Genomic DNA, 14,873 nt, shown 5'->3' on the forward strand with positions numbered 1-14,873 from the left:
CCCTAATACACATTAGCCATGCTTTTATTTGTAATGCTTCCTGTCTGTCCTCTGCTTCTCCCTCAAGTTTGAGCAGCAGTTTGAAATCCTTAGTATTGCAGTTTGGTTGATTTTCAAGTCTTTCTTTTTCAATTTGTCTGGGTTTTGATTTTTTTTTTTTGTGGATTTTTTTTGTTTTGTTTTGTTTTTTTGTTTTGGTTTTTTTAGGGTTTTTTTACATCATATTAAAAATATTATATATTCCTAGAGGCAGTAAAACTTTTGTTTAGCCAGTGTTTTGCATTTTTTGTTGTAATTTGTTCTTTTCAAGTTTGCTGCAATATTGTAATCCTATTCTGTTTTACAAGGGTGTGAGTTGATAGCAAGAAGGGAAGTTCTGTTTTTAGTGAGGTGGAAACCCAGGAAGACATGGTGTTTCCTTTTTTGCAAATATAGCTAGGAGAAGTTCAGCTGGGCATAGGACTAGACAGAGAGACTTCTGCAATTCAGAGAGAAATATACAGGGCAAAGTACAGAACTACGCACAATTAAACCATTTGCAGTCAAGCCTCCAACATGATTATTTTGTTCTTAGAATCCACGTTGGTTTATTGTGCAAGTGGAAACCAAAAGTTTCTGGGCTGATAGCAGCCTGAAGGAAAGGGCTTACTCTACAAGATGCAGCAGCTAGGAAGGCATTTATTTTTAACCTCTCATATTTGAATATCTTATTCTGAGCTATTAAAAAGGGGGGGTTAAAAGGTTTATTTTAAAATGAACCTTAACATTCTAAAAAAAGTTTAAAGCTTTTGAAGCTATTGGTGTCTTCAAGGATGTGTTGGACAGGGAAAAAGTAAGGCCTTTCAAAATAATAATAATAATGACAAGTATTGAGCCTCTGAAGGCCTCAGTACAATTCAGTTGCAAATGATGTGCATTCATGGTAGGAAAGCAGATTGTGTGGATTATGAGTTCCTTCCTCTGTCAATATACCTGAACTGTGGCAGACAAAGGGTACTTGCTTTGGCATAGCAATACAGCAGACATCAGTGTCTTCCTCTTCTAATTTCACAAAGTATTATCTCGTGTATGGAACCTCAGGTGAACTTGAGGCTTTGTTGTCATAAAAGTTTGAATAACTTGGTGCTGCAAATGGAGGGATTAGAAAGAAACAGATAAAAATGATGGTAAATTAATCATGGTACATAATCATTACCTGCTGGATTGCAATCACAGAGCCTGAATTTGATTTCTTTGTGCTTTATCTGTTTAGATAAATAACCTTGCATTACCATTTGCTTCTGAGAGTCACAGGGTTTTGTGCTTAATTTATTAACGTTCATATTCATCTACTGTACATTTCCTTCTGTATTCTAGAAAATACTGATGGGAAAAGCAAGTATTTCATATTGCTTATACATAAATGAGAAAAGTTGAGCAGAATTTAATTTTTTCTAATATTTTTAATGCAAGTTACATGAAGTTCGATATCAATCTAAATGGGCTTTAAATGAAAATAGTGAAAAAATAATTTTTAAGGGTGGAAGAACAGTAGCAGATTAGAATGGGGAGGAGAGGCTAGTTCTGTATTTGCAGATATTACTTTATCATTGATACACTGAAGGAGTGTCTCTGCAATTTGTCAGACAAAAGAAATTGATGTTTAAATTATCCTAACTTTAGATTTATCTTATTAGATTTATTGGTTTAAATAATAAATCAGATCAGGAATTAAGTTTTGTCCAGTAGGAAAAGATAAGCAAATTCTTTTTATACTTTCACAACAAAATGACAAGTTTCTCTACAATACAAATAGTTTGTTCAAAAGAAAGGTGAGTTACAGATCAGTGTGCATATACATGATTAAAAAAATGTTGGAGGTTTTTTAAATTATGGATGGTATTTGTAAATTTAGGTTACAACTTGTTTTTCCAGTTTTAACTTTGTGTCTTGTGTTTCTTCAGTATTTTGTTAAAATAAAGCACAGTCCAAATGAGTTCCAGAAAGGCCTTAAATAGATACTGGGAAATGCCTGAAGTTTTAATCCAGAAAATACAATCAATGTGCTCCCTGATTCCTAAGCAAGAAGCTTATATTAGCTGCTGTCCTGTTTTGGCTAGCAAGTGGTTGAGATACACACAGGTGTTTTTTCTGTTGGCCATTGAGATGTTCTTATGCAACCACTTAACACTAATTTTTCATTTTGTTATCCAAATTATAACTCAAATTACATTGGCAAAGCTTCTGTTTCTAGTGTTAATATCTGATTGTGGATTTTTGCTTGGGGTTTCATTTTCACTTCTTTGCCCTTGGATCAGACTTTTGCCCTCCTCTTTTTTTTTCCTGCAATTTCTAAGATTTTGAAGCTCTGCCTTACTGTTTGCATAGTTTGGCAGCTCTATTAATTCACATTCAGCTCCAAGAAGGACTTATATTACTCAAGGCTTGCTGCTAATAATTGAGTTTTTTGTTTGTAATTAAAACTTTCTCATTTTGAAAGAGCTTATGTATGCTAGTTTTGGCAAATACTTGCCTATGTAGGTAGAAGATTAATCTTCCAATTACCCTGTTGGATATCTCTTATGGCACTCTTGCTGTCTTAATATGATAGTGGAATTTTAAAGAAAAAATGGTCATTCAGTCAGCCCAAAGTTACTTAACCATTTTGCAGTTGTTTCTCCTGTTTTTAGTGAATTCAAAGGAATCAAGTTAAAATGATAAAAAAGTTATTGAGAATACCAGTTTTCCTCATCTGTTAAGAAGAAAGTTCTTAATTTTTTTTTTCCCCACACCCTTGTAGAAATGTTTTTTTTAAAAGGAATTCAGCTATAAACAGATATGTTGTATTTACATCACTGACATAAGGGAAAAAGAATCCTTAAATGACAAACTGAGCTTGAGAGGATATTTACAGAAGCCAAATTAGACAATCTGTCAGAAAAAAAGCTTGTTTGCTAAGAGTCCTTCATTTCCCAGCAGAGATGATCTGAAGAACTGAAATCTGCTCTTTACTTTTTCAGTAGTTTGGTTGCTGATCAAGTTCATCATTCTTGTTTTCTGTCAAGACCTACTATCTGGGAAAACTGGTTGTGTTGTGCCTGCTATCCTCCTCCAGAGAATCGGGCCTGGTTATTTGTCCACGGACACGAAGAGTGTCAGTCACATGCTGCAGTGCTATTTTAGTGGGCATATGCAAAGCTAACATATTATGGTATGTTTTGATCCATTCTGGATGTCTGTGTTCAGAAACAAAGTCTCCACTGAAGTTAGACTCTAACTCAGGAGTCCAGCTGCTGGTATTTCTAACAGTACAAACTTTCTCAAGTTATCCAAAGGTCAAGAAAATCTAAGTCTGTATAAAATTGATAACTGATTTTGTTAGGATATAGTTCAAGATCTCTTAAGAGACAATAAAGAATGATTAAAAAATGCTGAAGAAGCTTCAAACGAATCTGTTCCGTGGCCCAAGTAGTGCCATGCTGTGACACACGAAGATCTGTTGGTCAGTCAGAGGAAAATGTTTTGCAGTAGGACATTCCTGCTCTTTTTTTTCACTGCAGCAACTGCCTTTAGAAAGTCTGCTGGCATCTAACTGCTTGGGCATCTAGTTTGGGGAATAGTGTGTCAGTGTACAGGGCACAAATCCGAGAGAGATGCTATATTGCAGCATCAAAATCTACTGGTAAGTAACTGGTTTTCATACCTGCTGATCTAATTTCTCAAAGTCCAATGACATACCAGTCCAGACAGCTCACTGCTCTGCTAGAGTACTGGCAGCTTGGGAGTTCCCTTTTTATTTGGAATTGCTTTTACAGATTTTAGTTATATTCATGTATGCTATCAATTTGAGTTTGCATTTCATATTCCCTGTCCTAAATAAAGGTTTTTAAAGCTTGTTCTTATGCAAATGTTTTTATTTTTTTAAGCTTTTATTTTCACTTTTACTTTTCACTACTCAGGTAGTTCTTGAACTGGAACACTCATCTGATGTAATTCCCTTTCTTAGGGAATTAGTCTGTTTGGTTTATTTCCTGTCTTCATCTGCTGATAGGAGGGCAAATTGCCAACTGGACTGGCATTTTCTGGATTTGGAGAAATTAAACTTGCAGGTAAGAAATTACTGGTTTTTCATAGGTATAATTGGAAACAGAACTGACTTTTGTTTTGTTGAACAAAAAAAAAAAAAAAAACCTGTGTAAATTGAACTTTTTGAATAGGCTTCCAATGAATCTGCATTTGATGCAAGGGAAAATCAAAATCTGGTATAGCTGAAATGATCCCAGAAATTCTGTATGGTTATGCAGGAAAGGCTTTTCTATATTAGCTTGGGCTAAACTTGGATTGAATTTTATTTACTTATTTATTTTTAAATTCCCAGAGATAATATAGTTACAGTATAGGAAGTGACCAGTTATAATCACTTACATAATTTCTGTTGCATATGCAGAAACCCAACATACAGGTTATCTTTTGTCCTTCTGTATCACTGTTAAGTCAGATGATACTTTCAAGATGCAGAAGTCTTAGATGTGTTAATTCAAACAGTAATTTTTTTAATCTCTTGAGAGGTAGCTGAGCTGCCAAAAGCTAGTGCAAACTGAAGTGTTTCTGGGTTTATCTTAAGAATTAAATTTTAAATACATAAACACAAACAAATCAACAACAACAAAAAAGCTTGGTAAAAAAAATTAAGTGGTTTTAATGCTTCATTTATACAGTGGCACCTAACATGATTGTGACAGAACTTAAAGGCAGCACAGTTGGAAATGGGCAATAATTTGTCAATTGCGTTTTATTTTTTTGTGTGTACTGTACAAAAATAAATCCTGCCTGTGCTTAATACTCTCAAAATGTTAAATCCTTAAATAAACATCTCAAAAGAATAAAGGTTGAAGAAATCTGCAAGTAAATATTCTGAAGAGTGCCTGACAAACACAGGGCAAATTGACAGTAGAGGAGAAGGATGTGTATTGGAAGACTTCACTATCTCACATTTCCTAACTTGTTAAATACGCAATTAAAGAGCTGAAAGTCAAGAGCATGCAGAGATATTTCTGGGAATAAATGTGTAAACCTGATGAATGCTTTGGCTGCTTCTGTTATTCTTGAATAAATGTAAGTAAATTTACAGGTCTGGAGGGAGCATATGTATCTGCAGACACTTATTTCCACTCATGGAAGTATGTTAGTATTGATTAGTCTCATCTATTAGTAATAGGCAGGAATTCTTTAGCAGGATGTTTTACTGAACAGGTTTTGTGGGTTTTTTTTATTTTTGAACAGGAGCTTAATTTTAATACTAGTTCTTGGTACAGAGAACAAAAAATACAAATGTAAAGCAAACATTTGTTAGTTTTCAATCATGCACATTAGTACTAAGATGTTCTCATCTATTTTGCTGATTGTTTTGCCAAGGAAATTACTACTTGCAGTAGTATTTTCAGTTTGTTTTTTTCAGATATAAAAAAAAAAATGCTACCACAATTTAAGTGGCTTAAATGTTATTCTGGGACAACATGACAACACTTCGTGTGTTATACTTCCCTTGTATATATGCATTGTGGCCAAGTCTGTGTTGTGAAGTAGTACAGAGGGTATGTGGTCATTTTAAAAGAAATGCCCTGGTTTCAGCTGTGATAGAGTTAATTTTCTTCCTAGTAGCTGATACAGTGCTATTTTTTGATTCAGTTTGAGATTAATGTTGGTAATAGACTGATGTTTTGGCTGTTGTTGAATGTTCTTTTTCTGCCTATCTCTTCACTGTTTCTTTATTTTATGATGTTTGCAGAATTTTAAACCCTGTATGAAGTTATCTTAACAGAAGTGTTGTTTGGGGTAAGGGCTGCTAAGGGTACAACTGTTTACTTTCAGCAGATTATAGAACAGCTATTGCTGCTTTTTTGCCAACATGATTATGAAGAGATGAAAATAATTGTAGACACAGAGGATACCAGTTAGATGAGAGAGGGTAAGCTCACAGGCTCTCAGGCAATCAAGAATTTTTTTCATGCCTAGATTAGAGACTGTACCATAAATGGGTTTAACCTCCTGCTCTTGTAATAAGTTCTTACATAATCCTCCTGTACTGCACAAAACCTCTGCTCTCTGCAGTCCCACTGTGTTAGTCCAGGATACCCTGTTCAGCCTTATCTCACACACTGCCTGTCTTTCATCCAAAACACAGCCATACAATCTCTTACTAAGATCCACTGTATTCTCCATGTAGCAACTGCCTTCCTGAGATTACTGCTTTTAGCCACTGTTTTTATCTTCTTTTCCAGGCTGAAGAAAAGGAGTTAACAGCTTGGTGTATATGCTTGTTTTCACTCAGGTTTAATTGTATTTCCTTGTTTTTTAACTTCCTCCTTTAGTAAATCCTATTGTCTCTCTTACTTACCCTCTTTTCATTTTGGAGTGTCCTTGCTTTTACCCCTATATTAAATGGCTTAACATACTGTCTACAAACCTTATCTTGCATCACCCTTAAATCCTCACAGCTACAAAACCAATAGAACCATATTTTATTGAATTTTATTGAAAAACAGAACTGCATACTCATTGCAGTCCTGGTGCGAGGGAAAGTCCTGCCTGTGTTTGCATTCTGGGGAACAAGAGCACTACTGCAGAAATTCAATATGCCTTAGATATAATAAGTTGTTGTCCTTGGAGAGCTCTTAATCTCTAAAAAGTGTTTTTCTTTCTGAACAAGAGCAGGACAGCACTAGATAGTCTTGCACAGCTTTTTTTTACATTGAGTTTTGAAGCTTGTATTTGCTTTTTTCATTAAAACTTGATCATATTTTCTTCCTTTTTAACTTTTTCTTTAGTAAATGCTTTTGTATCCACATCTTTTCCCATTTTTGAATACTTGTAGCAGGATCATCTTTCCTCATGGTGATTAGGAGTGTGAGGATTTGGTATGCTGTGACATGGCCCTTAGGGACACAGTTTAGTGGTGGACTTGGCAGTGGTTTGCTTATGGTTGGATCTTAAAGGTCTTTTCCAACCTAAATGGTTCTATGTTTCAGTGCAGTTTAATACTTTGACTCTTCAAATAAGTTTGGTTAAACAGAAGGAGTGCCAGTTTTTGCATATCAACAGAATTGCTGTCTGCAGGCAATGCCTGTATAATGGCTCTCTGCAGCAGTGGAAACTTACAATACTTGAAAAATGTCTGCAAAAGAGCTAAGAGCTAAATAATCTAGAAAGCTGATAAAATAAGTGGTAACTAATAACATCTGGTGTGAATATTTTGTCTAACTTTTATTGTCTATACTACTATTTTATATATATTTGATATGGTGCTTGGACTGATTTTATAATTTCAAATATATTTTTACATGTTTTTAAACATTCAAAATAATAGCTTTAAGAGGACAATATTTAGTTCTCAAATATTTAAGAGGAGAATATTTAGTTCTCTTCAAGTTTATCCTACTTGATGCCTGGTTTTCTTCCTGAGCATGGTGGAGTGGTTTAAGAAGTGATTAACTGAAACTATATTTAAATGTTATGTTAAAATTCCTGGAAAATTTTGGTGAGTCTTTGCTTCAGAATTTCTTTGTTCACACAGTAGGGTGTAAAGATTTGTGGAATATAGAATATTAGATTTATCCAATATAGAAACCTATATATAATGCAAAAATTCCACTATTAGGAGCTTGTCTGTAGATATGTGTCTGTGATAATGTGCCTGTGATAGTTTACAGGGGTTGTCCAAATGGAAATTTGCATGTACATGTTACATGTGTGAATTTGCATTTAGGCACTGTGGGCATAGTTGCTCATATAAACTGTGAACTATTTTGAAACTTCTGTGAAAACATTCAAGATGTCCTTCTGAATAAAGAGGTCATGAAATGTATCTGGCAAACCTCATAAAAACTTGCTATCTCCATGTTTCAGTTTCCTCAAATCAACAAACCTGTGACAGCTCTGTGTAATGCTTGATGTTCCACGGGGAATTAGGGTTATTACATGGGGAAGTGAATACCTTGCAAGATACTTGAAATTATTGAGAGCTTTGGGTTAGCAAAGTGGTTATTCCTGCAGACCTCTTAGGAGGGTGAGGGTGTGGATCCCCGGGTAGAAAAGTTGATTGTTTACTTGTAGGAATGCTGAGGGAATTAGTCATCTTGAGAGAAGTTTCTTGAAACTAGTTTTAATCACGGTCGTGCTTCATCCCCTTTTCATACCGTAAAACTCTGAATCTGTCTCCTCTGTGAAACTCAGCTGCTAAAAGTTCCTTACTGAGCTTACTACTGCCTTTGTTTTGTAGGAAATTTTGGCTCTTTGGGCATTGTTATTTGCCCTTACAGAAGTTCCTGTCTAAACAGTTCAAATACCATCGGAATAAAACCTGTATTGTAAAAATAGACCTATTGACCATGTTATTGGAAAATTAAAGTAAATGTATGTGTGCCATGAATAGTTATTTAATTTGCTGTGCAGTTTGGCATTTTGGATAGCAACATGGCATTTGGCTTTGAACTTCTGAGTACATTTGGTATGGAGATGGGTAAATTAGCTTTTCGCTTCAGGCCAGAGATAGTCAAACTCCTTGTAGAGCAACATTTTACTATTGTCTAGTATTTTGTGGATTGGAGGACTTCGAAAATCCAATTACAAAATGCTCTTGCTTTTATTTCTAGTTATTCTGCAGCAGTATAAGGGCAGATCAAAGGTTGTCTTGTGCTATTGGAAAAAAGCTGGTCTTGTCTTGGAGCCCGAAAAACTATGTACTTTTCTTATTTTGGTATGACTTCTGGCAGGTGATTTCCAATACTGGCATATTAGCTTCTTCATTTCTAGAATTTTAGAAAACTGATTTGCTTCATTAGGAATATGAGGCAAAACTAATTTGAGTATTTGAAGTATTCAGTTTAGTATTTGAAGTATTCATTTATTTTTAATATCAGTTATAGACAGTTATAGACATAGTTACTAGAAATTGTAAGGTGATAGAAAACTATGTGTTATATTTTGCCTGAAAGCATACAGTGGAATTAGCTTGTCTGGTTTTTAGTTCATTCCAGAAAAGTACTGAAGGGGGGATGCAAGAGTATTCAAACTGCAAAAAAAAAATTGGTGTCAAGGGAAGCACATCACATTTGCATAGTGGCTTTCAAAATAGCTGGCCTGTTAATCCATTATGCTGGCAGAAAGAACCTTTTAAATGCAGTTGCCTTTCTTTATTGGTTTTGTAGAACTATTTGAATGCCAACTTGGTTTGTTTTTTTTTTTTTGGTTACTAAAGATGTCTCAGTATGTTTCTAAGTTGATTCCCTTAGGAAAGGCAAACAGTTTAAGATGCTTTGTGAAAATTGCAGTCTGCGTTGGTCACTTGAAATAGAACATCTGGATGGTCACTAGTGGTGTTTCCCTAGGCTTGGGTTTGGGGTCAGTCCTGTTTAACATCTTTATTGCTGATCTGGATGTGGAAATTGGGATTGCCCTCAATAAATTTGCAGATGACACTAAGTTGGGTGGGAGTGTTGACCTGTTGGAGGGTAGGAAGGCTCTGCAGAGAGATATGGACAGACTTGCTCAATGGGCTGAAGAGAACTGCATGAGGTTCAAGAAGGTGAAGTGCCAGGTCCTGGCCTGAGGTGACAACAACCACCTGCAGTGCTACAGGCTGGGGAGGGAGGGGCTTGAGGGCTGTTGGGCAGAAAGGAGCTTGGGGATGCTGGTTGGCAGGTGGCTAAACATGAGCCAACAGTGTGCCCAGGTGGCCATTGGCATCTTGGCCTGTATCAAGAATAGTGTTGGTTGCCCTGTACTCGGCACTGGTGAAGCAGCACCTCAAGTACTGCATTTAGTTTTGGGCCTCTCACTCCAAAAAGGACATTGAAATGCTGGAGTGTGTCCAGAGAAGAGAAGCAAGGCTCGTGAAGGGTCTAGAAACAAAATCCTGTGAGGAACATGTTGGGGAGCTGCAGGTGTTTAGTCTGGTAGAAGCTCAGCAGGGACCTCATTGCTCTCTACAGGCTCCTGAGAGGAGTTTGTAGTGAGTGGGGGTTGGTCTCTTCTGCAGTGGCTGCAGTGACAGGACCCAAATGAATGGCTTATGAGACTTAAGAGGGGAGATTCAGATTAGATATTAGAAAATTTTTTTTGCTGTTCAGGTGGTCAGGTTGAAATAGGTTGCTCAGGAAGGTGGTGAAGTCACCATTCCTGGAGGTGTTAGAGACATCTGAGTCTGGCACTGGGTGATGTGGTTTAGGAGTTACAGTGGCAGTGCTGGGTGATGGGTGGACTGGATGATCTTGAAGGTCACTTCCAACCATGATGATTCTATGATCATCTGTGTCCTATTTTTCCTTTATCTTAAGGAATTGCATTTAATAGACTTTTTTTTTTATATATTCACAGAACTGTGCTAAAGAATAATGACTTGAGATCAAGACAAGAATTAACTACTCACCTCACCAATCAGTGGCCTTCCCCAGGAGCTCTGGATGTCAATGCTGTTGCCTTGGACACTCTACTCTATAGAAAGCACAATCAACAGTGGGATGAGTAAGTTTCATATTTATTTTGATTCCCCCTTAGAGGAACAGGGAAACTGAAAATTATGTATTCCTCTCAGCATACTTTGGAACGTATCCTATTGGAGTCACTTGTTACAATGCCCAAAGATCACTGGTAAATAAAACCAGTTTCTCTTGCTTGCCATAAAATTTTTCTTCCTTTGGATTAGCTTGTAAAAAAGGGGCAGAAAAATAAATCATCGCTTTAGGAAAGAACTGGCTTTGGAAATAAATAAAAATAGTGTTTAAGAGAAGAAAGATTAACTGCATAGGGTTATTTTAGCAAAATTTTAAGGAGAGTTGAAGATACCTAGTTAGATCTTTAAATGTTTTGCTATCAAATATTACTTGCTTTGCAGGAAAAGTTTTCAAAGTCTGGACCAACTTTCAGCAGAAGTTAGTCTTTCTCAATCCTCTCTGGATCCAGGTCACTCACAGGATGGGAAGCAAGATGGAATTAACTTGTTAAATGAAGGTACAGAGCCAGTCTAATGTCCTCCTTTAATTTTGCTCTTCACAGCTCTGAACTTGTCCCGTGAGACAAATTTTCAGTGTGAAGAAAATACACATTGAAAAACATATTTTCATTGTTACACAAAGTGTTTCCGTTTCCCTAAGAACTCTGCTTCCAATAATTTTGGATTTATGAAGATACACACGCCACTCCTCTGCATTTAAAGCTAAGCTTCAAATGTCTTTCACGTGTCTTCCTTTTCCATCACAGAACCAGTCAGCTTCACTACAAGGAAGATCTGATGACATCTTTCTGCTATAACAAACTTCTTATGTTTTTTTTGTTTCGAAAGAGTGATTAAATGCACTGGATTTGCAGCTACCGCTGTCATTCTTACATCTTGCAATTAACGTTTATCTGGAGATGCAGCCTGACAGTGTTTCCATTAAAATAGAGAGTGGAACATGATATGAACTGTTTATATAAATATAAATGTGATATATGCACACACCCCTTTCAAACCTGGATGCTTATCACAGCTTAGCTGCTCCATCTTGTGGGCAATTCTGAAAAAGCAGGAGAATGTTGGAAGACTTGTGAAATAGTAGTATTTTGGGTATGGAATATAAATTGTTATAAAATAATCCTTTTTGTATTTCATCAGTCTCATCAACATTTAAATAAGTTTGCCAATACAAAACCTTAGTGTTACATAACTGCTAAACTAACTTTTTTTTTTTAAATATCAAGGATTTTTTTTTATTGTAAGCAATGTTAAAATCTAATATAATTCAAGACTGATTTCAGCCCAGCCTGTAAGGCAGGGCTCTCTGTACCACCTGGGTAGGGAAGATGTGGTGTAACTTGTCTTCCCAGTAGCATTTATGAAACATGCCTGTGCTGAAGCATACTATGAAATTCACAGTAGTGTAGATTAAACAGCTTTTTCTGTTATCTCATTTTTTTATGGTGAACTAATCTTGTGCTGCAAAAATCATTAACTTAATTCCTATTTTTCTTTACAGGAAAGGAAGACACTCCATCATTGCTTGGTCTTTGTGGCTCTCTTACATCAGTAGCAAGCTACAAGTCTCTCACAAGTCTGAAATCAAGTGAATACCTTGCAAGTCCCACAACAGAGATGACAAGTCCAGGCTTAACACCATCTTGAGATGCACTCAAGAAGGAAGAGCTTTATGTTGTATGCATTTGATTTATGTTCCATACGATGACTTGCAGTGAAGACTGCTAGTTCTGAGTTAAAAAATAAGCTGCTTTATTTTTTATTGTCATGGATACCTTTATAATTCACAAATTGGATCAGTTTTTGTTTGCTTTTTCTTTCCCCCAGAGGACTTATCAGATACTCTATTTTAGTCTGGAATTACTTAAATCTCTTGTTCAGGTACAGAATGTATAATGTGATGTTTATGACTGGTTTTTAAAATTAAACAGTCAGAAATCAGACCTATACTTAAATGCCATCAGCTTTGTTTCTCCTTGCACTAGCCTGGACCGGCTCTAGCCACTGTACTCTGCAGTGCTTTAAATATTTATCAACTCCTGCAGAAGAGACAGGGAATCCTGAACACCAGTCTTTGTAGGCAAATAAATACCTAAAAATCCAGCTTTTCATCTGTGTATGTTGCTTAGGACCTCAGATAGCATATTTAACCTATCAACAGCTTCTCTCAAGTTGACTCCGTGTTAGGTTTTGCATTCCTGTTAATATCATGGCATTTAGGAGATGCTCCAGTCACACTGAAACACAAACACTTGAAATTGCATGTGAATAACAAATGTAACTTGATTATATAAATCAAGCATACATAGAGATTTGTGAATGGTGAGCAAACTCACTAAATGCTTTCAAGTGGCCTGGGTTACAGATAAACTAACATTATACAAAAAGTTTCTTGCTGAAAAGATGGGGGCTATGGATGATGGGGGTAAGCATCTTGCAAAGTTAGGATTCTGTGTTTATTGGCAAGATCCCAAGGAGAGTGGAAAAGGGGAAACAATGTAATGGCTGTATTTGTGTGTTAAAGGACTTTTCTCATCCCTGTAGTAGTGCAATAGGCATTTTTCTTGCTTAGGTAATACAGAAGAAATTCTCTAAGTCAGTTTTCTCAAATTATTTGCCATTGATTTAAATTACTGACACGAAAAAAAATGGGAGACATTTTTTAAAATGTAACTGACTTTCCAGATTACCCTACAGTTTCAAAGTTTGCAAAATAATTTTTGAATTGCAAACTATATTCTTAATTCTTTGTAAGATACAATGGATCCTTTATCTATGAATTTTGGTAATCAAGGTAATGCTTATCAGTATGATTAGTAACTTTTTAAACAAAAGTGAAATGCATGTAAGTATGTTGTATTTATAAGTGCTAGGGAAAATGCTTTTTTGTGCCAAAGAAGTTTCATAAATTGTTTACATGAGTAGCTGCAATACAAGACAGATTTTTAATTATTGCTTACTCCTAGGTGTTTACAGTATGTCACTACACTCTGTACAGGTTTAGTTGATTTGCCTCTTGTGATGATACCTTGGCACTGCTGCTTTAAACTGGTCACCATAGGGTGGGCTTGAAAGAAAGAAGATTCATTCTTACTTTAACTGAAATATTTAGTCTTTTGAAGTAGGAGGCTATGCATTTGTGGAACTCAAGGCACTGCTGGATTTAGCTAGAGGATAAGAATCCATCTCCTCAGCTCTCTAGTCCGTGCTGCTGGAGGACACTACTTCCATGGCCGGGTACAAAACCAGTGATGCTATTTTAATGCAGAATTTTAAAGTAGTTTAACAAAACCACCAGGTCTTTCAAGCCCTTGTGTACCCACACAGGTAATTTCTCTATAATAAATGCTGACCATTACCTCCTTTCATACACCTTCAGAATGTCCATTACTTCATGGAACTTTTTTTTGATCACATTAAGCACCTGTTTCTTGAGTAACATTATTAAATATAAATTTGTAAATTAGAGATACATTTTTACTACAAATAAAATGCAGGAATCCAGATTCCACAAGTTAACATTCTACATCAATGTACAGTGATTTAATCAGTCTTGTTTGCTGTTAAATACTTTTCATGCCACATCAGTGTTTTGGAGGGGGCAGTAATCATGATCTTCAGTCATGTTCACTGATGGCTCTTTTCTTAGAGCTAAATGTGTTGTTTAGCTGAAGTCTTTTATGTAGTCTGACACGTGTTTCGGGTGTCATTTTGTGCATGGGCAATCAGTTATGTGCATCTTTCTCAGTTCTAAACATTAACCATTTTTTAAAAAAGACTTTAGACTTTTAAACCGCCAAAACTGTATGTTTTGTTGCCTTGACGTTCCATAAATGTTGCATGTAAATTAAAAATTTTGTATCATCACTAGTCACAAGTTGTCTCTGTTTTAATCACACGGGATGAAGTAAGACCATTCTGTAAATTACAGCATTACTGAGTTTTTTGCAAATGCTTTTCTTGCACAAGGTTTTTTTGTTCTGTATTTTTCAGTGTCATCCAATATCAGCTGCTACTATGTTCTCTTAGGCCTTATTTTGTAAATTTTCATTCAAAAGTCACAGTGGAAGAACAGTGTTAAGCATCTGCTCTGGCAGCACCTCTTGCCTAATGTGGTCCATGTCTTTACAAGTCGAACATTTTTCAGTGTGTGAGGAATTTTCACCTTGGACTGAACTCCATTTCTTGGGTAAAGCACACCCAAATGTCAGTGTCTTAATGATCTGACTACTGAGTTACTTTTGTATCAGCACCCCCCTCATTAAAATACACAAAAAATAGAATTCAAGAGCTGCATTGAAAATGCATGAAAAGAGGGAGGTAGTGAGGGTAGTTAAAAATTATTTAAATCATAGAGAGGCAGCTCTGATTTAGTGATTGGAGT

At 36.0% G+C, this 14,873-nt stretch overlaps 1 protein-coding gene across 2 annotated transcripts in view; it reads left to right on the plus strand.

The window, feature by feature from the left end:
* RUNDC3B (RUN domain containing 3B) overlaps positions 1-13,957 on the plus strand; it is a 50,117-nt gene extending 36,160 nt beyond the window's left edge. For both annotated transcript variants that reach the window (XM_064409146.1, XM_064409154.1), the window contains 3 exons: positions 10,354-10,500; positions 10,871-10,986; positions 11,991-13,957. In XM_064409146.1, the coding sequence (XP_064265216.1) occupies positions 10,354-10,500; positions 10,871-10,986; positions 11,991-12,136 (409 nt within the window). In that variant the 3' untranslated portion in view covers positions 12,137-13,957. The remainder of the gene's footprint in view (positions 1-10,353; positions 10,501-10,870; positions 10,987-11,990) is intronic.
* The last annotated feature ends 916 nt before the right edge of the window (positions 13,958-14,873 follow it).

The sequence above is a fragment of the Passer domesticus genome, chromosome 1, assembly GCF_036417665.1.
Source record: "Passer domesticus isolate bPasDom1 chromosome 1, bPasDom1.hap1, whole genome shotgun sequence".
NCBI lineage: Eukaryota > Metazoa > Chordata > Aves > Passeriformes > Passeridae > Passer > Passer domesticus.